This window comes from Elgaria multicarinata, chromosome 1, assembly GCF_023053635.1.
Source record: "Elgaria multicarinata webbii isolate HBS135686 ecotype San Diego chromosome 1, rElgMul1.1.pri, whole genome shotgun sequence".
Lineage (NCBI taxonomy): Eukaryota > Metazoa > Chordata > Lepidosauria > Squamata > Anguidae > Elgaria > Elgaria multicarinata.
Genome location: NC_086171.1, coordinates 42765624 through 42790851, shown reverse-complemented (window position 1 = coordinate 42790851; position 25228 = coordinate 42765624). Strand labels below are relative to the sequence as shown.

At 38.7% G+C, this 25228-nt stretch overlaps 2 protein-coding genes across 3 annotated transcripts; one reads left to right on the top strand and one right to left on the bottom strand.

Annotated features, from left to right (window-relative positions):
- GATAD1 (GATA zinc finger domain containing 1) lies at positions 1–6035 on the top strand. Its single transcript, XM_063126795.1, has 5 exons — positions 1–308; positions 1282–1407; positions 3025–3084; positions 3987–4170; positions 5566–6035. The coding sequence occupies exons 1-5, from the start codon at positions 114–116 to the stop codon at positions 5754–5756; spliced, it is 756 nt and encodes a 251-aa protein (XP_062982865.1). The 5' UTR covers positions 1–113; the 3' UTR covers positions 5757–6035.
- Positions 6036–7673: 1638 nt separating this feature from the next.
- Positions 7674–25169, bottom strand: LOC134399021 (1-aminocyclopropane-1-carboxylate synthase-like protein 1). 2 transcript variants are annotated; one of them, XM_063126775.1, is made up of 14 exons: positions 24931–25163; positions 23182–23241; positions 22610–22680; positions 21309–21378; positions 20539–20605; positions 20079–20176; positions 19323–19400; positions 18119–18219; positions 16123–16209; positions 14975–15020; positions 12652–12793; positions 11143–11285; positions 9890–10043; positions 7674–9323 (listed from the first exon to the last, which is right to left on the bottom strand). In XM_063126775.1, exons 1-14 carry the CDS (start codon positions 25093–25095, stop codon positions 9145–9147), a joined length of 1461 nt encoding a protein of 486 aa, XP_062982845.1. In that variant the 5' UTR covers positions 25096–25163; the 3' UTR covers positions 7674–9144. The 2 variants fall into 2 exon arrangements, with proteins under 2 accessions (XP_062982845.1, XP_062982853.1); XM_063126783.1 differs by lacking the exon at positions 7674–9323 and having other exon boundaries at positions 9935–10043; positions 11112–11285; positions 24931–25169.
- Positions 25170–25228: the final 59 nt, after the last annotated feature.

The window sequence follows — 25228 nt, the reverse complement described above, 5'->3', positions numbered from 1 at the left end:
GTTTCCTCAGCCGCTCCGGCCGCTCTTCTTCGGCGCCGCTTCCACAAGCAACATCCGTCGTGGCGGGCGGGCTTGCAGTCAGGGACCGAGCGAGCAAACGGGCCGGCGCCAAGATGCCGCTGGGCCTGAAGCCGACGTGCAGCGTGTGTCGCACTACGTCCTCGTCTATGTGGAAGAAAGGAGGCCAGGGCGAGATCCTTTGCAACAACTGCACAGGCCGCTCAGGGCCGCCCAGCACCGGCGGAGCTGCCTACGCCACCACCTCGGCGGCCGCGCAGCATAGCAACGGCGGCGGCGGCGGGAAGCAGGTGAGACTTCCCGACAACCGCCCCTCTCGAGCTGAGCCCATGAACGCGCTTGGGCGTGAGCTGCGCCGTAAAGAGTAGGCCTTACTTCCGAGTAAGCGCACAGAGGGTTGAGCTGTCAATCCGGGATGGGCGCTGAGCTGCTTCACCTGAGCTGGCTTTGCCTGCTCTGCTCCACCATCCTTCCCCAGAAGAGGTTATTATTTTCCGTCTGAATTGTTATTGGCCGCTATGGGATCAGTCCTTTTGTGGGGTCACATTACGCCGCTTCCTTCGATATTAACAATAGTAATAGCATTTATATCAGATTATGTATTCTCCACTGTTAATGCGGATTACAAATTTCTCCAATAAATACACGTTAAAAGAATAAAGAGTATTTCAACTTTGGGACGCATACTCAAGATTACCGTGGCCTATAACGCCTGTCATACGAATTGGAAAGCTGTCGGAGGGGCTTGTACTTTCTGCTGTATTAATCTCTTAAGAGTCCAAGCCTGTACATATCTACTCGGGAGTGACCCGTTGAATTTAGTGGGGCTTACTCTCCTGATAAGTGGGTAAAAGATTGCAGCCTTATGCTGTGCTCCTATGCTCACTTACTTGGAAGTAAGTCTCATTGGACATGGTGGAATTTACTTAGCAGATGTGCATGGGATTCTGAAATCTGAAATTGTTTCTGAGAGTTGCTAAAATGCTCTAGCGTAATCTTGTAAGCGTTTATAGGAAAGGTTTTTGGGTTTTTTAAGGTATGGTATAAATGCTAGAAAGGAAAAGAAAACCTTTCCATTGAAATTAAAGGAATGTAGTTCTAAGTAAATGGATCTAGGACAGGAATTTACTTTCTGGCTTGGAGATAGTTGATCCCACTGTCATTGCTTCCCATCAACACCACCTTTTATTAAGAATATGATCCATTGTATATTTGTTTATATACTCAGCAGTTACCAATATTTTTTATTTTTGTATACCATAGAGTAAGCAAGAAATTCACAGAAGATCTGCTCGATTAAGGAATACGAAATACAAGTCTGCTCCTGCTGCTGAAAAGAAAGTTTCTACTAAAGGAAAAGGGAGAAGGCATATTTTTAAGTTAAAAAATGTAAGGTGACAAAGTACTGTTCAGCACTTGCTAAATGCCAGGAGCGTGGTAGGTTCTGTACCAAATGCAGAAAGACTTTCAGTTTAAAGTCTGCTTCAGTTATGACTCTTTTCCTACATGGTTGTCAGTTCTGTGCAGGTAAAAAGCAAATGCACCTCTGCATATATACAACTCCTACGCTGGAATTGCTTTCTTGTAGGAAGAAGAATGATTAACTGCTGCATGTGACCATGTAGATAGTCACATGTGATAGATCCTGTTCATATATACACACAGGAAATAGACAGGAGCGTTTGTCATATGTTTCATGGAAACAGTACCGTTGAAAACTGCCATGTGTGAAGTGTCCCTAAAAGAAGACATGGGAAGCAGGATGAGTGGTTTGGATAGATTAGGAGACAGCACAGAAAAGGTAAAGCTAGAGTGGTCTAGATATGCATGTTGAGGTTGAGATTTGAAAGAGCAAAGGTAATTAGCTGGTTTTGCAAATATCCAGGGTAGAGTAGCTTCAACCATGAACAGAAGATTTGTTTTCATGAAAAGACGCCTTCCATGAGCAGAACTTCCTTACTTCTGTCCATGGAGTGAAAGGGTAGGATCTAAGCCAATCTACTATCTATGTAGGCAATTTGTTTTTCAGATGGAGCTTACTTCAGTTCCACTAAATTACAATTGCTTGCAGAAAATGGAAAAGGAACATTAGATTTAACAACCCGGTTCAAGATTTAAGCTACTACATTAAATACAAGAAATTTAGTAATGGAATTAGAGGATAGAAATAAATAGTTTTAATGCTGATCTTGACTTATTTTAGCATTTTCAGTTAGTTCAGCTGCTGCTTTGACTTTTTTCCCCTGAAAAAGGCCAGCATAAGAAATCATGACTAGTTTCAGTTTCTACCATCCTTTAGTTCTTGTTCCAGCAGGCTTATTGTACAGACATTGCATTAACTGCAGTCTTCTGAATTCTACTATTTCACTTTTGCCGTCTTGGAAGGTAATCAGAAAATGTTAATAGAATTCAATATGTAGTCCGCCGAATTTTAATTATTCTGTGTATAATTTTATTTTATTTTGTATTTGGGCAAATAAGGATTGCTTCATGTATTAATGGCTGCATGTACGCACTTGAAAGCATGAGAGAATACTCTTAACATTAATAGGTTAAGAGTATGCTCTCATTCTTTGAAGTGGGTACATCCATCCATTCTATCAAATTAGCAGGTATCTGCAGTTGACTCCTGCTTCATGTATGTAGCGTGCATATTCCTGCACTGAAATCGATGCATGTAGCCTCTCCAAGTGTTTTAACATACACTTGTATTCCATAAGGAGTGAAATTACTCTCAGGCAATAACTTGGAGACAAATTATTGCTTCTAATTTAGTATCCAGTTTCTATGCACTGCAAACTTTGAAATGCTTCCTGGTTAAACTCTCAACATAAAGATTTAGTTTTATTTTATCATAGCTTTCTGGTACTGAAGGTGTTAATGATATCTTTCACATGTAGTGGTCCGATGATTCTGTATTGATTTCTCTTCCAAATCTCGTTTACATGCACAAAATTGCATCATATTTTAATTTTTGACGCTATGTTCATTGCAACCTTTTTTTAGCCTATCAAGGCTCCAGAGTCTGTGGCCACCATAATTACAGCAGAATCTATCTTCTATAAGGTATAACATTTAAATTCTTTTTAAGTTTCACAAATGATTCCACTATTAACTAAACCTGGTATTATGAGTATTTTTGAACAAGTTGGAATGTTTCAATAGTCAACGAAAGAGTGAACAAAGTTCTAAATAAAGCAGTTGGGCAAAATATGTTTCTACAAAGTCTTTAAACAATATATTAAGCAGCATTTGGAGCTTAGGAATCATTGTTGTGACTCGAACATATGTAGCACTACTATAGTAGCACTATAAATTTGTGCAGTGGTTTATATTTTCGTTGTTACTGAAGTTTACCGTAGCTGTTTTCTAAAGGTCTAGCAAGTTCATGGCTGAGCTGAAATCTGAACTGGGGACTTCCAGGTATAGTTTATGTTCTTCAAAAGGATAGTAGCTGATTTTTAGTCAAGAGCAAAAAACTCCTCCATCAATCAAGTGCTACTACAAAAGGCTCAAAATGGATAGCATTTATTAAATTTTCTATATTTGAGTTTCTATATAAACTATATTAACATTGCAATCCTATGCTCACGTAACTGCCATGGAACTCAGTGGTGCTTCTCAGTAGACGTTTTTAAGATTACACTATAAACCAGCAATATTGGCATAGAGGTTCAGACAAAATTCAAACCAGCCAATTTATAATTACTTTTGAGAGAAGGAAAAACAATTCAATCGTATTGTTCCACTCCTGTTTGTGGTTAGGGGACACCATATATGCCCTTAGAAAAGGCTGGATTGTGGCCTTGCTGAAGAGAAGATGCAGAAATGCTTTCTGTAAATGAGACTGGTGTGGGCCGGGGGGGGGGGGGGAGATAATTTGCATAGACCTAAACAGAAGCTATAAAAATATCAGTTCAGGGTTTTGTTTTTTTTAAACAACCTCTAATGATCTATATTTTTTCTAGGGAGTTTACTATCAGATTGGAGATGTTGTTTCAGTGATTGATGAGCAGGATGGTAAAACATACTATGCTCAAATTAGAGGGTTTATTCAAGACCAATACTGTGAAAAAAGTGCAGCTTTAACATGGCTCATTCCTACTACAGCTAGCCCCAAAGACTGTTTTGACCCTGCAACTTACATAATAGGTAAGTTCCAAGGCCTAAAATATTAAGTTCCACTTGTCCTGACAAATTATTGTATAAAGTGCTACACGTGGTATAGCTCCACAGTCATAGATTTGGTTTTAACCCTTATTAGTAGCTGGGCAGTGATTTCTAGAGGGAATAAATTTGCACAAGAAACAAAAAATGAAGCTACATGTTTGACAGCAGCCTGTTCTCCTGTGCAGTATGCTGATGCTGGCATGTCTCGTTGGAAATAAGGCAATAGTGCAAGTAGATGAGATCAGCCCTTACTTTTTGTGGGGAGGGGCTGTGGTACACGTACGTGGCCCTCCACACATATGCCTCCTTTTTTTAATCCTAAAAAATCTAGGGTTGGGTACTACAACATTCCTGCTTGCTACACAGATACAGCATGTTGTATATATGATCCAATCTATGCTTCAGTATCACAAGAGTAATCATGACTACACAGCCTCAAGCTGTTAAGATCTTTCTTTCCTCTGCTGAATGTTTATATAGTAGTACAGGTATTGAGCCCAAGCCACTTAAATAATATTATTTTCCAAAAGGAACAAAGTGCTAGGTATAGATCTATTCTGCTGCTGCATTTTAGAAGGCAGACTGGGAAATTTGTGGCCCTCCATATGTTTTGGCCTACAACTCCCATCTGCCCTAGCCAGCATAACCAATGGTGAAGGATGGGAGTTGGCTAAAACATCTGGGGGGTGTCTATATGCTTTGTTAACCCTGTAGTGGCTGCGCAGTGGTGCTGCCAACTCGCAGCCACAGCGGGATTCCCCCCAAAACTGCATGTTTGCAAACTCTCGATTCACCACAACTTTTACCTTTATGCTGAGGTCACTCCATTGTTTCCCAGCTTTGGTTTGGGTTATCCAGTGGGCATAGCTTGGATAAGCATGGGAATGCAGGAAAGGGGGCAGTGTTGACAACGCAATGGCCACCACGCTGCAGTTTTTCTGGCTAGATAGCCACACTCCGTCCTGCCCCATCTAGCTTTTTTTATTTAGTCTCGCAGCAGTGATGTTGCAGGCTTTTAAGCTGATCCTCTTCAAATGTGGCATTGTATAGACACCCCCTTGGAGGGGCAGAAATTGCCCACTGCTATTTCAAGAGTATGTATGTCTGCTTAATACTTATTATGTATACAACATTGAGCTAAGTCCATTGGCATGGGGGATTTCATACTAGATTGTTTCTCCTACCCCTATGTAATGTGGAGAAGATTGCAGAACCAGTGGCTTGCATAGCTTGTTTTCTGTATGGGACTATCTTGGGGCAAGAGAAGATACTGATGTTTCCTCTGGTACCTAGTGAGAAATATGGCAATGTGTATTTTGATGTACCACAAATCTGTGTTTGGAGAATAAAAAGCTAACTTTTTCATTTTTATTTAAGGACCAGAAGAAGATCTTCCAAGAAAAATTGAGTACTTAGAATTTGTTTGTCATGCACCTTCAGAATATTTCAAATCTCGATCATCTCCTTTTCCTACTATTCCTACTAGACCAGAAAAAGGTTATATCTGGACTCACGTTGGGCCTACCCCAGCAATCTCAATCAAGGAAACTGTTACCAGCAACTTATAGTCTGTCTTGACATACTCCCTTTAAATGTATATAAAATTTACTACAGCTGTTTTAGTTTATGCAGCTAGTCTTACAAGTGACTTTTATTTATTGTTTAAATGTTGATGTCTTTATTAAAATTAAGTTTTATTCACTTTATTTGAAACTTTTTCTCCCTCTGTAAAAAGTAACTCTTCACACACTTCTTTAAACAAGGGAGAAGCTGCACACTTGCTGTCTTTTTGCCTTATACATAAATATAGTGATGACCTTTGTTCAGAAAACTGCTTATCTGTTCCTTCAGAGATTGTCTATAACTAAATCTGTGTGTGCTTATCTACAAAAAGCCACTACATTTAGTCATTAAAACTTAGTTTGTGTTCCTGAGGTGTGGCTAGGTAGCCAGCCAAAAATCCAGGAATTAGGTGCAGTTAGGTAGCTGATACACAATGCTGAGAATACAAAAGCAAAGAAAAGCTCAAAATAAATATGATTAAATACCATTCAGAGCTAATCTTAGTATCTGTTCCATAGCAGTGATAGCAATAAAAGAGGGATACTTTTCCACTGTTGCATCTGCTGAGTGCCATCCAGCAAAGCTTTTCCAAGTGGCATGGGGACATCTTCAGTTGGGTTCCCAGCATCATTTTAATGAACCCTTTATGCCATAAGAAAGGCCATGCTGGATCAGGCTAAGGGTCCATCTAGTCTAGCACTCTGTTCACAGTGACCAACCAGCTGTTGGTCAGGACCCATAAGTAGGACACGGTGCCACAGCACCCTCCCACCCATGTTCCCCAGCAACTAGAGTAAACAGGCTTACTGCCTTGGATACTGGAGGTTGCACTTAGCCATCAGGACTAGTAGCCATTGGCCTGCTGTAATCTATTTGTAAAGCACTTTTAGGATGAAATTGCTAATTGGTTCCAGCTGTTGCAACCATTATCACAGGATGTGTCTAGGGAACCACCTGGCTATTTTATCTTAATGTGTTTTAGCTGTTCTAGCCAGAGAATGTCTACAAGGAGCTTGAAGCAATATGGCCTTCCACCTGTTTGTTTGGGTAATATTTGTCATGGGTAATGACATCTGGTGGGAGAGAAGTGCTGGCTGAATCAGGAATGTAAGAAATGCATTAAGAGGCTGTTTTTCCAGGTACTTTAAAAGATGCAATGAGGATTGCTGCTGTTAAAATATTCCTTATTGCATTCAGCCATCTACACTCCAGACATTGACCTTGTAGCTCTATCACCCTGAGCTCAACGGAATACCAAGGAGCTAAGATAACTCTAAGGCTTGGCCAAGGATGTTTAGGCGTGATGTCTATAGCTGAAGCCATTTTCTGGTTCCAGAAGTTGGTTAGGGTTTTGGCAGAAGCATCAGCCAAATCTGCACAAAAATCCCTGAGACATCAGGAAACCTTCTGAACCCATACATTTCCAGGGCAGACCATCAAAACCAATCCACCACTGTTGTTCAGGTTTAAGGTAGCATATAGTCCAAACTTCATAGTGACTATGAAGTCTTACTCAGTTCCCTCATACATAGATCACTTTCCCCCCACACCAATACAGAAAATCAAGTCCAGTGAGAGGCCAATGGAGGCCATGAAGTCCTGAGCCACTCCAGACAAGGTCTTCATATTGAAGCTTGACTAGTGCAAGGCATTGTATGTAGGACTACCCATAAATACCACTCATACTACAATTGGTTCAGAACAGCAACTGGACTGACTGGTACAGGCTATCATTTCAACAGTATTGAAACAGGTCTACTGGATCCCAGTGCATTCAAGATACTGGTATTTGCCTAAAAAAGCCTTTATTGCTAGAAATTTCAATATCTCAATAAACATTGATGAGGAAATGGGGCTTCTATGTAGTGGAACCTTGAGTATAGACTGCTTTCTCACATTCTGTAGACTTGCTACTCATATAGATAACTTTCTGGTACCAGATAAAAACCTTTATTCAGCCAGGCATTTTAGTGCTGTAAATCAGCCCAGTCCTTTTAACCATTTTCAACTCTCATTAGCTCCCATTTTAGAAGTTTAAACTTGCATAAGTAAAAACAAACAAACTGTAAAATGTGTAGGAATAGTTTTAAAAGGATCAGAACCCTGAAATTGATACAAAGAATATGGTAGATATGTTTGAAAATAACCAGGCAGTAGGAGGCATATAGTAGGAGGAAAAGCAAGCAAGAAGGTAGTTGATATAGTTTTAGACTAGTGGCTTTTAGACTTACTAAACCAAGGAGCTGCCCTAGCACCTACTAAAAACAGTTGAGAGATGGGGAAAGGTACTTCAGTTGATATACTATGCTGCATAGCAAAGATGAATGCCAAATAAACCCTGCACTGGGGAAAAACAGCTTTGTCTTCAAGTGCTGCTTGACCAAACCCCCATTCTGGCCTGTCATTTTCATGATTTGTTTGTTTTTTAAATTGTAACCAAAGCAATAAAATTTGCCCTGATTTTTTTTTTTTTGTATAGGCACAATGCTATAAAAGCAGCTACCAAAGTAGAATCCATTTATATCATCCCATTGATTACCTGAAGGTGATAACTACAAACCATGTCCACCAGTAATAGATCCTACTTATGCAAATAGAGATTCCCATCTACTGCTGTTCTTTCCTTCAATCAGCACTATCACAATGCTTATAAGACTGCTGAAATGGAAAAGTAGTAAGAGGAACTTATGATTTTGCAAGTATATATAAACAGCACAATATACAAATAAACTTTTTTAACCTGAGGGGGGAAAAACAGGAAATGTAAGCACTTTCTTAGAAAGCAAAATACAATGGTATACATATTCAAAAAGCTCAACCTTCAGTGTTTTAAACATTTGATTCAACATTTTCTAAATTAACATATTTACATACAGTATGTATTGATTCTCTCAGACCAACACTGATTCAGAAAGTTGTCCATGTGCAAAGCACAGTCACATGCTTGACTTGGATACCAATCAAGTCCAAATGCTTGAAAGTAAGATGGTGGGATGACCTAATTTGAATTACCATAAAGGAAGGTTGCCCAATTTGAACTGCTGTAAAAGTGTGATGAGGTCAGTTTTAAAACACCATTGGGTTAAGAAGGAGGTGGAGAAACTCCCCTTCACTTTCCCCAGCTGTTTTTCTCCCTTTGGGATTCACATCTGACCATGGAACCCCACTGGAAGAAAAATTGCAGGGGAGATGTGGCTATTGTCATATACAATTTGGCCCATAGTGCTCAGAAGAAAAATTAACTTCTCCATTGTAGTAGTCCCAACAGAAAATTAGTAACCACAGGTTACAACAAAAGGTAAATGCATACTGCCAGATTGATAAAAAACCAAAAGGAGTCACACAGTTACAGTAAAGAGAAGCATGGCATGCTTTGCTTTAGCATTTAGGTTCTCAGAAGACAGCTATTTTCTTCAGGTGTGAATATCCTTCTGAGACATCATCCACTGATGTATTTATATAAGCTGAAATGTCATCATCCAAGTCAGTGCACTCATTTTCTTTAGGAGATGGACTGTTGGGAATGGATTCATTCATTTTAGCGTGTAGCATTTGCTGAAGTCTCTGAATACCTACACAAATGGAAGAGAAAGTAGACAGCTTCAGCTATTAAGAGGTATAAAAATTAATAAATAAATAATTTTTTCAGGGAACCACAACAGAGACTGTTTTAAAAAGAGCTTGTTTTGCGCCATCAATGAAGGGGCTCAGCAAAAAACACAAAACACATTTGTTCACAATCCAGTACATACTCCACACTAGTGTGAACGTTCATATATGTCATGCATTTAGTTTTGATTCACCATTTAAAAATGAAACCCATAAGCCAGTTAAGTAATTTGGAACTCCATTTACAGCATTCTGCAATGTTCACTACATCCCATGCATCCAATAAGTTTTTCTTACAAGTGCATGTCTCAAATGAACAAGAACAGCCAAATTACATCACAGCCACATGCTGTCAGACAATTGAAAATAAATTATGTTATGCTGAACAGACTTCTCATTCTGTGTGTGATCTCTTGAATTCATCATCACAGAACATGCTATATATAAGACTACATTCTTGGTGGCCAGAAAGGCTATGGATGTGCATACAGCTTCAATGAATGAGGGTTGGAACAAAATGGAAACTTACACAAGTAAATCTTATCTACAGAATCTGAGAAGACTAGTCTGAACCATCCAGGTTCATAACAGCAAAAGGCTTTCCCGGGACTAATGAGAAGCTTTTCATCAAGAATTTTCCACCATAACTCGATTTCAGCTTCAAATGTCTGTGACTTTAAGAACTACAAGGAAACAGATACGCGTTAATTAAAAGCTACATAAAACGTTTATTTACCATCACAACAAAAAAACACTTGATATCTCCCCTTCCAAATAATAATAATAAAAAGTCAGGATTATCAAAGCTTCTACTCAAGTTACATGGAGACCAAGACATTCAGTTCTTTTTATTGCGTAATCCACGTCATTGCACAAAATGAATACCATTTAACACTGGATACCATATGATCCAAAAAAATATTTGCTATGTTACGATTAAGTTAAAATACATTACTCCTTTAACAGAAGCTCTTTACAGCCAAACTAGATGTGGTGTTTGTCACAGTTTGCCCTGGCATGTTGATTTAAAAAAAAAAAAAAAGCTAGTGGGAGTCAGGGGACTAGATAATGGCCATGGCTTTTCCCCAGCTGCAGTTCTAGCTGAAATCTCTACTATTTGCATTGGGGGGAAAGCTCCCATTGGCCTTAAACGTAGCCCCAAGTCAACTCTTCGTTGTTTTTACAATTTAAATTTATAATACATTGGTTACTAGATATGGACATCAGAATCCACCTACAACTTCCATTTTAGGCAATTGCTTGCTCTAATATTATATTACATATAATAATCTTCCTTGCCATTATTAGGTATGGTCAGTGCTTTGTAGTAATGGCCTGTTGTTACACTGAGTAAAAATGACTTCCGTTGACATACCTTCTGCCTAAGTTTAATGCCATGCTTAGATTCACATAAAACTACTAATCCATTGGACGCTAGAAAAAAAAGCCTAGGTGATAATAGTTTAGTGGCCAAAAGTGTGAGCTGGTTCAAGTGTCATCTCAGCTACCAAGTCATTAGTTATTCTTATGCAATACACACTTTTCACAGTCCCAGCTCTCCATCTGCAAAGTAAGGATAATACTACTGACTTAGCTTACAAGTACACTGTAAGAATTGCCAAAATAATATACGCAAAGTTCTTTGAGCCCTTGAGAAAAGTGCTATACAAATGTCCAGGTTTTTAAAAGAACAGCCACAAGTTTCCCTCTCAGTTTTAAACAGCCAACAGCACTTATTTTCTTTGATTTACCCTCCATGATCCCTCCAGATTCTTCACATACTTTTCTGAAGTCAGCCCAGACATATAATCCTCCTGAGCATTTTAAAACTGGTACTCCTATCTCTGCAAGACCATCCACAAGAATGTTCTGAGCTTTCTTAAGTCTTCTTTTATTGGTTGGGAAAAACACATTATCCAGCCATTCTGTCAAAATAAGAACACAAAAATAACATTATTTTATATTCCCTTTGGGAATATAATCAGGGACAGCACTGTCTAAATCAGGGGTCCCCAATATTGTACCAATGGGCACCTGATTATTATTATTTTTTAAAACCATTTTTAAATATACATATATGGATTTGTATGAAATACACACAACTTTCTAGCACTTATACATGGGTAACAACACAAATGGATCAAATATCCAAACAAGAATCCATCTGAAGGTTACTCCAAAGTGTAACTTAAGTTACAAATTTAGTACCACACTGTATCTAATAACCACTGGACACTAAAAAAAAACACCTAACACAAAACCTAGCTGATGTCATTTAGTGGCTAAGAACACAAGTCAGTTTAAATGATGCATGTGTGGTATTTATAATTTTCACCATCTTCTTTCTTTTTCAAATAAACTTTCAATAAGTTTAGGCAAGAGATAGGGCATCTCTTTTGTAAGCCTTTCCTGTTACTTCTTGTAGTTATTCCAAGACGAAAAGCCTTTGATTTAAGAGAGGAAAGTAAAGGTTCTTTCAAATTCACTTATGTTCCAAAGACATCAAAATTACAGATTAAAGCTCCCTCCTGCCTTAAGCTTTCATGCTATTACAGCAAAGAAGGCATTGTACATTCACACACATATAGTGCTCATTTACGCTAGCAACATACTTTGTCTTGGTTTTTAGCCCCAGTTTTCTTGTGGCTCTATAATTTGTATCTTGCTCTTTCCCAAGAAACATAGAGTAGCATATATAGGATTCCCCACCTAGGTTCCAGTCAGACCCAGGTTTGCTTACCTTCAAAGACTGATCTTATAAAACACATTATTCAAACCTTCAAGCTGCAACAAAGCTCTAGATGGGTATGTGTATTTGCATTTCATACATCTAGCAAATTCAGTGGGAATCAGATGAACATAATCATGACCTAGCTGCACATCCACATGCAATACCATATAATTTGTATGCATGCATAAAGAAAATTCCCAATCCAGTAATGGTTGTACATGTAAAACTGCTTGTGGTCTCTCTTACTGCATGAGAGCATTTTCTTGACATTTGGCATGCAACATTCCTTCAAGTTATTTACAAGTTTTGCAGCACAAACTTATTTGTGTCTATTCAGAATCAAATCCAACTGAGTTCAACAGTGCTCACTCCAAGGTAAGTGGGTATAGGATTTTTGTTTGTGGTATTATGTAGTTTGGAATACTGAAAGCTACCTTATCCCAGGACAGACTATTTGCCCATCTAGCCCAGTATTAACTACTCTGACTGGCAGCAGATTTCCAGGAATGTTCAACATACACACACACACACACAGTATTTCCCCCCCAGATTTTGCTAACCTCTGTCACTAAGGAATTGTTTGAGAAGATGTTGCACAGGTCCAGGACATCCATGAAAAACAGCCAGCTGATTAACTGCTTTCCTGACTGCACAATTTCTGGTGTATAATACTCCAACTCTGATACCACACATGCCAAAATCCTTGAAAGGGGGAAAAGATTAAAAAATATCCTTAAAATGCTAATATTCAAAGCATATTTCTATCCAAATTAGCATTGTTCAGAACAAATTAAAGACTATATTTCTAACTGAATTGCTCAGGTTTCATTTATACACCTCCAAGAACTTACATTCTTCTGTATAGAATGTTAACTTCCCTTATATATATATGAACTGACAAGCATAGTAAATGAATTCACTCACACAAGGTATTTCATCAACTTAGCGATGAAAGAGATTAGAATTTTTGGTGGAAGCCCCTCCATTGGTTCTTTAAGTCTAGCTTCAAACATTCAGTGTTGTAGTGCAAGTGAGATTATAAACCGTATGTGGCAGCTGCATCCACATAGGGTTCAGGTTGCTTACAGTAACTAACCATGCAGTAAAGCCTACCTTACTGTGCCCTTTCTAGCCCCCTTTTCCGTGTAGTCACAAGAGAGCTTAAGGTTCAGCTTCAATTTGTAGCTGCTTAACACAGATAACAAATTTACCGTGTGGCTTGCAGATCACCCATTAGTGAGAGATGATGAACAGTCACTTGCCAGGCAAGCCATTAAAAGGCACCCAAAGGCTGCAATTCAATGTACACTTACTTGGAAGCAAGACCCATCTAACTCAGTGGGATTTACTTCCAAGGAAACATGCTCTGTAGGCCATAACTTGCACTAAGGTAGGCCAAAAAGTAAATTGTCCTGTACTGGCCAATTCCTAGTGAACCACTTAGTGCTTCCTGGTAGTTTGGATTGTTGCAAAGGATACTGAACTTGATGAACCTCTCTAACCTGGCAAGCCACTTCTTAATTAAGGGTAAATATTCAGAGATTACTTATTTTGTTAATGTACTTACAATATTTATAGATGGCATTTCAACTATAACTTCCAGTGTGGTTTACAGTTATGCCATAACCACATTTCTGGAATTCATTACAATTTGAGATTCACTAGATTGAAGGTCTTGGCTCATTTATATGAGACATTTTTAAAAAAACCACAAGCTTTTAACCCCTACCTAAACCTCATCTGAGTGCTTTGTATTATTATTATTATTATTATTATTATTATTATTATTATTATTATTATTTGTATCCCGCCTTTTGCCCAATAATGGGCCTCAAGGCGGTATTACAAAGTTTAAAACATACGTTTTAAAACATAGGAAAAGAAATGTTAAAAAAAAAAGTTTAAAATTCACAACAAAATTATAAGTCAGTAGAGGAACAAAACAAACAAACAAGGGGACAGGCCCTCGCCTTAGTGTCGCCCCCTTCAGAGGTGACCCCGCTGGTGGCGGACCCGCCCCCAAAGGAGCCTGCCTCTTAAGCTCCCAGTCCCAAAAAGATGTTGCAGCTGGGGGTGAGATGCTGTGCTGGGAGCCTGAGTCTGCTAGGAGGCAGTTGGAAGGTTCCGCAGACTAGGCAAACCCCCAAGGCAGGACAACAGCAGCTGCTGATCGGCCCCTTGCTTTGTAGGCTTCCTCTCCTGGCTGGATCCGATGGACACGATCCCAGGTAGTAGGAGCCTGCCTCTTAAGCTCCCAGTCCCAAAAAGATGTTGCAGCTGGGGGTGAGATGGTTCTCCCTGATGCTGAGATAATGCTGTTGTGGTTCAGTTTATTTTTTCTTGGATATTTTAATGCATATGGTTTGGCTTTTAATATTCTTTTTTGGTGCGAAAACTCATTTTGAGTTGAAAAGCGGATTACAAATTCTTACAATAATCCTGAACATGCAAACATGCTTTGGTAATTTGAGATTCATTGATGAACACAGGAATTTCATTAGGAAAAAAGTAGACCCCACAAGACCCAAAAGTCAACTCACATTTTTCCTAAAATACAAGTAGTCTTGTGTTTCAAGTCAGTTCCATTGATTTTTCAAGGAACAAAATAAAAGGTTGCTTTTTATAAGTATAAAGAGGACATGCAAATAAAATTTCAAAAATATGTTCTGAATTAGTTGGCATTTGAAAGAATGATTATGTCCAGGTTAAAATAGAGTCTTACATTAAAAAAGAGTCTTCTTACTGAAATACTTTTATGCTCACATGTAAAGATTTCTACAGAGAAAAGTAATACATATGGGAGGAGGTGAGAATTATTCAAATAATTCAAGTTTCAGATATTCAAGTTCATTCTGAAGAAATATTGGTAACAAACATTCCTACCTTGCTAAATCCCCACATAAAGTGTGTCCGGTCTGGGTCTGGTAAACTAAAGAGAAAGTTTTTTTCAGAGACTTAATGTCTTATCTTTAATTTTAAAATGATAGAAATCTTCTGTCATAAGGACAGCGACAATTACCCCCAATCCAACAAAATTCTCCTGCAGATATAGAAATCCAATGCACATACAAGCATGTGTGCATGGAATTGCACCTTCCACAGAAATGAACGCAAGGCCTGATGCCTTCACTGGATATGGTTCAAGGAATTTCTAGTTATGCAATTAGTGTGTATATATGTGATGCTCTAATTGAAGCAGCATTAACGCAGAATATCAGAATCTGAAAAATTATAACAGGGTTGAAATAACATTTTGAAATATATCTGCTGACACTGCATTGGGCACTACGCTGCTGTCCTGGACACATTACTACAGCAGGTTAGGTTCTCCAATACCTCACCTGAAAATTTCCAATGACCAGTTCTTTTCTCTCAGTCCTACCATATCCTCCTCACAGCATGCTGGCTACTTACAACATACATGAAAGTCCAAGGAGGAACTTGCACGAAGTAGCCTGCCATCTTGCAACATGGCTGAGTGCAGGGGCAACACATTAGATTTTATTTTTATTTACTATTGCATTTATATCCCACCATTTTTCCTCCAAGGAACCCAAGGTGGCATACATAATCCTCCTCCTCTCCGTTTTGTCCTCACAACAACAACCCTGTGAGGTAGGTTGGGCTGAGAGTCTGTGACTGGCCCAAAGTCACCCAGTGGGTTTCCATGGCCAAGTGGGGACTGGAACCCGGATCTCCTGACTCCCAGTCCAACACTTTAGCCATGACAGAGCTCTATGAGGAGCTCCTCAGCAGGCAGATGGGGGAGAATGGCAAGCATAGTACTCAGTGAGCAATAGTCCACTTAGTTCAAAAAAGGTTAAATGAATTTGGCACATGAGATTTGTCAGACAGCCATTAGAAATACATAAAGCAACAACAAGAAAAAAGTCTACTAGTTCTTGATAATCATACATAAGCTATCATATCACCAAATAGCATTTTGAAAGAATATGTTATAAAGGCAGCTAAGGTAAAAAAAAAACAGATGACAAATAATTATTTTTATAACAGCAGGAAGTTTCACTTACCTCTGTAAGCTAAGGATACTTGTGAAGGTGGCATCACCATACACCGAGAGCATGTAAATTTCATCCATTATCACATGTAATTTATATCTGTATATAGAAAGAGACACTTGTAAGTAGTCCTTAAGGCAATTTTAAATACATGCCTTTATTGCTGCTTAGGAAATTCTTCCTAAGCTTGGAGATTTACATCTATATTCATACAAGTTAGCCAACTCCTACTTAAGAGAAGATGCTTTGTTTTCATTAAAGTTTCTCTTCCCAAATGAATATCTACATATATTTAAAGTATGTGCTGCTAGAGTCTTCAGTATATATTAATCCATTCACTATTTTAAATTTCATAATCAAGAAGTTAAAAAATAAGGAACTTGTCTACATTTTCAATATTGTGCAAGTCAGAGATGTAAGTGTAGGAAAAAAACCTTAACATGCGTTTAATGTTTATCTCTTATTATATTTACAAGGTGAAAACCACCAAAAAAACAACAACACACACACACACACATATATATTTATGTTTTTAGTCCCAATATTAGCAGGCATTCAGAAGAATGTGACTGACAGAAAAATGCCTAAAAATCCCAAAAGGTGTTAGTAAACCAGTTAAAGTTTAGTTAAAACAAGTTTCTTGGGGGGAAGTAATTTCAAATTCTTGGTTTTCATCTCAAATGCCAGAAGCCAACTGCAGCCCCAATTCTTCAGGGTTATTTGGAGAGGTCAAGAATTATGCTAATCTTAGAGGCTTACAAAACTGAGCTTTTTCCATTTTAAATAAGTCATGGATTTCAAAAATTAGAACACAGTCCTAAGTGCTTGCCTCTTCATAAACAGAGGGGTCCAAAATCAGAGTCCTCTATTTATCTTTGTTAAACGAACATGGCAAATCAAAGCTTGTTGACTTACCGGAGGCATGGCCGGGAATACAACAGCTTGGAGATCCTGCAGACCCACAACCTCTCTGTTCCTTCCACTCCCACCCCACTGTTATACCTCTTTCCTACCCTATCTTACCCACTTCTGAGACAGCAAAAGCAATCTTGGAAGAGAAGCAGACACAGAGCTTACCTCAGAGCTTACAAGGGGCAGGACAGGAGAAATCTCCATTTGGATTTCCCCTCCCAAGGTTGTAGCAGCGTCTATGGCCTCAGGAGGGGAAACCTGCTATATCCTATAGTCCCTGGGACACAGGGACCATAGGATTGTTCTGCCCATCACAATTTCCTTTGAAATGGTCAGGAGGGAGTATGCATTCTTCCATAGAAAAGCTACTTGTGAAATCAATGACATTTTGCTGATTCAGACTGTAATCCTATATATGCTTATCTGGCTGTAAGGTTCACTAAACACAGTGGGACTTACTTAGAAGTAAGTATGTATAGGATTGCACAGTAAGCATTACAAGAATGTGTCCAAGAATAAAAATTAGATCTTGGAATGTGACCTAGGCAGCACTAGAACGGGGCAATGGAAGAAAATTCAAAGGAAAAATTAGAGATCCTTCTTTAGATAAAAAATAGAATTATTCATTTATGTACCATTTAGATTTCTAGAGGTAGGCTGAAGAACATTTCAGATCTCGCAGTCAGAAGCCTAATTTCATAATATCCAGTTCATAAATTGGTCCCAAGGTACTTTTAAAATCAAGACGTCAATTTTTATTATACACTCTTACTACTGCTGATTTTGGTAATTACCAATTTTCATAATTATGACATACTTAAGAATCAGTATATCCGTTTTACAAGCATGGAAATGCTTATTTAACAGTATACATAGTTTATCCATTCAGATATTAGAAATTTAAGAATTCTGATGTTTTTCACCCTCACCATTAGCCACCCAGAAGATAAATGATGGCGCAAATATATTTTCTAAACAAACATTCTTACAGACATATGCCAAATGAAATAAGGAGATTACCAAAATCACTTTTATTAACTAATATACTGTATAATGGAAAATAAAAAGCCCAAACAAAGAGCGCTAGGATTCAAACCTGTGCGCAAACTCTAGACATTCTTTCAGTAACTGTGCTGGGTAAATGTCCCCTAATGGATTGTGAGGGTTGATCAGGATTAATGCTCTGACTCGGATGCCCTGAAAAAAGAAAAACTGATAGTCGAAGACGCCAACAGGACGTCAAACAAAAGACGAGAGAGCATGAAAAATTGCCATCCTTCATTAAAATCCCAAGTATAGAAGATACTTGACCGCATACCACTGTATATATTCCTGCAAGAGCAATTTTCTTTAACCCATGTTTATTTCTTCCACAGCATTTTTCTCTTGTCAATTCAAATGTTTTCATTTATAAAAAGCTACAGCATAAAAAGAATTTCAGAAATTCTAAGCATGTATATATATTAATATTACTTTAAAAAGGCAGTTTTAACAATATAGCATGCATGCATCAAATTCATCTGATTATTCCACCTGAATCATTCCAGATTTAATCTGATGAATAATTGAAAATTAAAATGAAAGCATCCGTTATAATAATTTTATATGAGCTAAAACCGTTTAGAAATATTATATATATAAGCTAGCCTGAATAGTTTGCTATCAAAGTGAATTTAAATAGAAGTATTCTACAAAACAGAGGGAGAATCCAATGGCTCCCTGACAGCAACTGAACCTGGCTGCTCTCTGAGGTCGGGAACTCAATGTCAGAGAAGGAGAGAAGGCGGCATTTTACTTGGTGAGGAGTCTGGAGAGGCCAGGATATGAGTTATCTTGCGGCTTCTCCAGCTTCCTCCCCTTCCAAAGCACCAAGCTAGATGGAGAAATAAGCCCATCTGGGGAAAAATGCAGGGTGGGAAGATGGGGAGGCAAAGGTCACCTCTGCTGCTCCTCTCGCTCTGCATAGGAAGTTTGTAAGCTTCTGAGTTCAGGGTCTTACAGTCATCAAGGCTGCAACCTATAGGACTGCATACTAAATAGCTTTTTCATCTACTGAAAATAACCTCCATTGTTTTATGATGAAATGAGTAAAAATTTAATTTAGTTATAGATCATGTAGAGGGGGAAATGAAGTTGTAACAAAGTGTGAAAGTGACAAGAATAAGTGACAAGAATATTTAGTAGATTCATCATCTTGCATTTTCAATAGGATGTATTTCACTGGAAAGTTGACAATGAGTTGCACAAATGGTATTTAGCCAAAATCACAATAGCTGGAGTTCAGTTTAAAATATTCTTACCTGCTTCGTGGCTCTCTGATATGCAGCTTCTAATTTTTCAACTGTTAATTGAAAAGGTTGACTGTCTTCATTGGTCATCTATGAAAGAATTTAAAAATTGGAAAGTAGAAATTTAGTAAAGTAATGCAATTCTGTGTAAAATACTTAATTTAATTAGTTGCAGAAAAATCAACAAGCAAGCAACAAATTGTGCACATAGTACTTCACTGATGGGGCCTTTTCATATTGATCCAGAGGGAGAGGCGGGTAACAAATAAATATATTATTATTTTCCTCCGTATATTGTAAGGGGTTAAACTGAATGCAGGCACTCCATTCTCATTCTTTGTTGGATGGGTGGGGGTGGAATTTCTTAAGGGCCACTGTTCTTTGATGATACTTGGATCAAGGCTATGCACTGTAATGTTTGTAAAATTACATCATCCAAGAAACTGTTAACTGTCTGAAAGTGACACAGATTAAAATGACTTAGAAAACAAATTCATACTTCTGAATTAACATATTGTTAATTCTAACAATTGTGCATGGGAGCCACAATACACCTGGATCCAAGAACATATTATACGGCTTTGCCAATATATTTCAACCTAACCAGGAGAAATAACATACAAGAAGGACATTTGTAGAGCTTGATTTCCATTGCAGGGGACTGTTTTGTTACCTGGGCTTCATATACTTGTGTTAATTCATAGAAACATATCTGAACTTATAAAAAGGGGAATTTTATTTTATTTATAAAAAAATTAAAAAAAATACCTCACTGAACAAGGGCACATGAACCGGCTGCATTCCACCATAGAGCCATGTTTTGGAATTTATTCCACCATAATACGGAGCAGGAATTAGATACCCATCTACAACAAGAATGCACAATGAAGTTGTATTTTGTTTTAAATCTTTTACCAGTTGTTAAAATTAGTGTACATCATTTTACCTTCATCTTGCATACATCGCTAGACTACTACTTTCAACGGTTCTTTGTATGGAACCATTGTGGCTAGCAAAAATTTCTGCCCAAATAGCAGAAAGTTTGTGTGAAGCAGTCCTAGTTCTGTTTGTAACTGAACACTATTACTAGCAGACTAAAAATATTGGGTACAATCCAAAAAATAGCATACTTAGAGTATACCCATTGAAATGAATGGGACAGTTTACAGTCTTCTTAAGATGAAGTATAATACAATGATTTCAATGTTATATATCTAAGTTCTCTTACCTCCAGGATCACACAACACAGTTGAAAGAGTAGCAAAGACAGCACAACAGCCATTCATCACAATAAACTAGAAACAGAAGACAAAAATCAAGTTACAACTAACAAAACTGCCAACAAATATCAAGTTACAATTAACAAAACTCTAATTAAAAAATTACAAACAATTCTAAGTGAGTGGCTCAAAGCAAGGTTTGAAATAGAGCCACTGTAACAACAAAATAGTCAATCCACACTTAATCTCCTTCCCAGTATTTAGTTGTATGTTTATTACTAAATAAATACATAAACATATTAACTATAATGGTGGGTATCCATTCAGTGATCCTGGCAATGAGAAGTCTTGATGGGCTGTAACGCAACTGAAAATTATAACATTTAAAATCATTTAAATTTTAGACCAACAAAATAATCCATTGATAATGTACCATTTAGTAGCTTAAATTTCCAACTGTTGATCAGGTGTGTCCCAGACAACGATAATATAAATGATATTGGATTCAGGATTATAGTGTTGTTCAAATATCTTCTAAGAAGAATTACATGTCTGGCCTATTCATTTTAAATAGAGAGATCATCCAAACTGCTAAATTAGCAATCTGCTAGTCTAACATTTTAATATCATAACAAAGTGTTCACAGTGTTGCATAGTTTCCAAAACAATTTAAAGGTTGAACTCAAACAGACTTTCCAAAACTCTTGTTTAAGATCTTATGAAAGATCCAGCAAACTTTCATGATATTAAATAAAGAGAAAGTAGTGTGGTTCCTTACATGCTCGGGATCCAGTGATGTTGGAGCTTTTGCATATTCAGTAAGAAACCTGGCAATTTCTTCTCTGAAACTAAAGTTTAAAATTAACACATTATCAGATAATTTGCATTAACACATTCCTATATATGCAAGACCTCACAATGTGAACTTGATCCATCCATGATACAATGTGGGCTGGGGAAAGTGGTAGTGCCTGGATACAATGCAAGTACATTCAACCCATGACAGATGACCAACCCTAAAGGCGCAATCACACACTTTGGCTACACTTATGTTTAAGAAATTGTATTTTTAGTACTGACAAAAGGTTATTACTCAGAAAGTAATAAAAGAGCAGTTTAAGAACTGAAATTTAACTTTAGAGCACGGCTTACTTAATTAAATCTGTCTTTGCAGACACAACCAAAAAAAATTATATTAAATTTCAATGATGTAGGGTGAAAAACTTTCTGAAATGGAAAGTTTTAGAAATAACTTGTTTGAAAAGCTTAGTGAGCAAGTCAAAGAATTTAGCTGATAATGGGCAGAGCAATCCTAAGTAGAGTTCAGGGGGGAGTGAAAGTGGCAGTTCGCTGCCACTTCTAAAGTCCTGCTCACCAGAGTGGGTAATGGGGTACAGACATACCTTGTTTTTTCAGTCTCTGGTGGGTTTTCTTTATTTTCCCTCCCATTGGTTCCAATGAGAATGAAATACTTCTGCTAGCCAGAAGTGAGCATAGTCAATGGGCCAAGCCTGCAATCTCATGGGGGGAATGGAGGAGCCATGGATTCAAGGCTATTTCTGCCTTCAAATGTCCCTTTCCTGGGCATCCCACAATAGGGACCTCCACAATGGATGTGCCCCCCGCTTTGCCAACTGAGCCCTTCTACACCAGCAGAGGGGCACTTCCATCCCATCCTTATCTGTCCAGGGAGTTAAAATTGTATTGTGCTCATTCATTATGAGTACAAGTCAAATTAGGCAACTGGTATTGATATAATGCTAGTCAAATCTAAAATAGAAGTTGTAATTAAGTTGTAGTGCATTTTACCATTATGATTGGAAAAAATGTCATTGTTAAAGGTTGTTCATGTGTTAATCCACTTCAATCTGTACACTCTGCAGGGATTTAAAAAACAATTGATGTATTTTCCTGTTCATAGTCATTGTTAGAACTAGTTCATAGTGATCAAATGTTCTAAATCATTCTTAGAACTATATACCTATTATATAGCCTTTGAAATGTATACTTAGGAAGAACTGGAAAAACAGGTGTTAATTTGCATGCAAACACATTAAACTGTTTAGGAATTCATCATACCTTTTAATGCCTTGTGTATCTGAGTATTGCAGTAAGTGAGGCTCCAGATAATTCATATCAGGTTTTGCAAGCTGTTTTTTTTTTAAAAAAGGAGATAATTAAAGTTTTTTTCTTATGTAAGATAATTCCCAATTGATTTTTATATAATAGTTAGAGAAGTTAGCCATGTTGTCTTAGTTGAAAACATGCATGTACATTCTGAAACTTTATAGTTCCTCTGAGCTAGAATTAGAGACCAAAATGAAGAGTCATACCCATGCTGACAATTATATTCAACATGGGAATCAGCCATGATATAAATGGCCCAACACATGGAAGGGAAGATATGCACCATGTACATTGATGGTGCTATATAAATAAATAATAATAATAATATTTTTCTCTCCTTACCATATATTAACAGAACCATTGTTTTCAATTCACCAGCCACATTAGTCTTTTGTATGGACGGACGGGTTATCATTATCATACATAATGTTTTGATTATTCAACAGCCACTAATTAATTCAACCTACAGATCACATTTCCAAAATTCTGCAACTTTCACAATTCATGTGTGAAAGTAAACTTACCCTTTTCTGTATTAAATCAAAGCAAAGTTTGTTTTCACTTGTTCCAAAATTCAAAATGCCCTGAAAAACAAGAGCAACACATTAAGTAGCTGCTACCTCTCTCTTTAAACTTTTCTGTCTCAATACAGAAAAGTTTTCAAGTTTTAAGTGAACTCCCCTTGTTACAAATGCTCCCACTTTGTAAGAAAAGAAACAACAACTTAAATGTGTTTTTCTCTCCCCAAAGACTGAAATCTTCCAGACAGGGTTGACAATTGGCATGATTTACTTTATGTCTAACTTGGCATTTTAAAATCTGCACCTCCGACTTTGTTTTCCCTACAAGGCCTCTTGCATATACAGGCTGCAATAGCGAGAAGCACCAGCAATACATTTCTAGCAAGGGGATTTCAGGTCAGGGATAACGTCATTATCCTGCTGGTGCAAACCAGACTGAACTACTTCTGCTTGGACTAGGCTAGGAACTTACCACTGGAGCCCTGACTATGAGAAACAGCACAGTTACAGCTGCTATCACTTCTCTCCCCCCCCCCCCCCCCGCCTTCTCACAAATTTCTGTTCTACTACAGGTCATCCAGAAGCATCCTTTGCTCCTGAAGGCTGATGCAAAGTTGTGACCTGTATCTTTGGAATCAAATATCTGCACTCCAAAGCCACCTTCTTACATACAGTGCTTTATTCCAGGACCCCTTTATTCACCCACATCCCTCTTCCACCACCTGAGGCAGGCACTTGTCACTGTTGCCACCAGCCAGCACCCCCCAAATCAATTTTCTCACTTCTTCTCCACCTCATTCCGTTCTTCAGAGCCAAAACGTTTCATGTCCACACCCATACTTTCATTTCACCTCACCTTCCCAATATCCCTTGCAGAACACACCATCAGTCAAAATCCTTGATTCCCACACTCCTGCCACAGACAACTTGACCCACTGCTTCATATTCCATCATTCCCACCACCTATTTCCTCATATATCAACTAACCATCCCCCCTGCCCACACATTTCTTCATCTCTCCTGGGTTCTTTCACACCATGATTTCCAAATGCCATTAAAAAATCAACACCTGTCTGGTTCCATCCCCCTCATACACACACACCCCATAGCCATTTCCCTGGCACACATTCAACCCTTGTCTCCCCACACACTCCCTTGTCACTCACAAAGCCAACTACCCAGTGCTGTCTCACAACCCAAGCCAATTTGGTATTGGACTGGGATCTACACGGTTTGATAACGTATATGGACTGTGTCATGGTCCTGAACAGTTGTCAAAACCATTAGAAACCGTTATAAAGCAGTAGTGTAGATCCCAAGCCCCCACTCGGCCACGAAGCTCACTGGGTGACTTTGGGCCAGTCACCGACTTTCACCCTAACCTACCTCACAGGGTTGATGTGAGGATAAAATGGAGACGAGGAGGATTTTGTAACCCACCGTTGGTTCCTTACAAGAGTAAAGGCGGGATAAAAATGTAATAGCAGCAGCAGCAGCAGTAGTAGTAGTAACAACAACAACAACAACAACAACAACAAGAAGCCTCCCTCCAGACGAAATGGTATCGCCCTAACTGGTGCAGCAACGTAAGGCTGACAAGCACACGCTTAAGCTGCCCTGATGCTGTTTGGACTCGGAAAAGGAGGAGGGCTGAGGGTTCCTCCAGCGCCGCGACCACAAAGGCTATCGCACTCATCCCGACCAGCGCCCAAATGATGGGGGCAGCCCGCTCCCCTCCCCTCCCCTCCCCACCTGAGGGTTGTGACCCGCGTCAAAGGGGTCCGCGATGTACATGTCGAAGCCCTTGTCCAAGAGTCCCTGGGCGCCGCCGACGATTCGGGTTCCTCGGGCAGAGAGGCCCCGCTCAGACGCTTCTTCACCGGCATCGCTCTCCAAGCCGCCGCAGTACTCGGCCATCGTGCTGAACCTGGAGGAGAAAAGCAGTAGCAGCAGCTACTTCCACCAACGGCCTTACACGGAGGGAGCAAGAGAAAGGAAGCCAGCAAGGCACGGAGGGAGGAGCAGCCACCGGCCTTCCCAGCCAGCCCGT

Coding starts and splice junctions, on each gene's coding strand:
- GATAD1 (XM_063126795.1), top strand. CDS start 114: ATGCCGCTGGGCCTGAAGCCGACGTGCAGCGTGTGTCGCACTACGTCC. Junction 309..1,281: donor GCGGCGGCGGCGGGAAGCAG/GTGAGACTTCCC, acceptor TGTATACCATAG/AGTAAGCAAGAAATTCACAG. Junction 4,171..5,565: donor CCCTGCAACTTACATAATAG/GTAAGTTCCAAG, acceptor TTTTTATTTAAG/GACCAGAAGAAGATCTTCCA.
- LOC134399021 (XM_063126775.1), bottom strand. CDS start 25,095: ATGGCCGAGTACTGCGGCGGCTTGGAGAGCGATGCCGGTGAAGAAGCG. Junction 21,379..22,609: donor GATACACAAGGCATTAAAAG/GTATGATGAATT, acceptor TTTAAACTTTAG/TTTCAGAGAAGAAATTGCCA. Junction 16,210..18,118: donor TGTCTAGAGTTTGCGCACAG/GTTTGAATCCTA, acceptor TTCTATATACAG/ATATAAATTACATGTGATAA.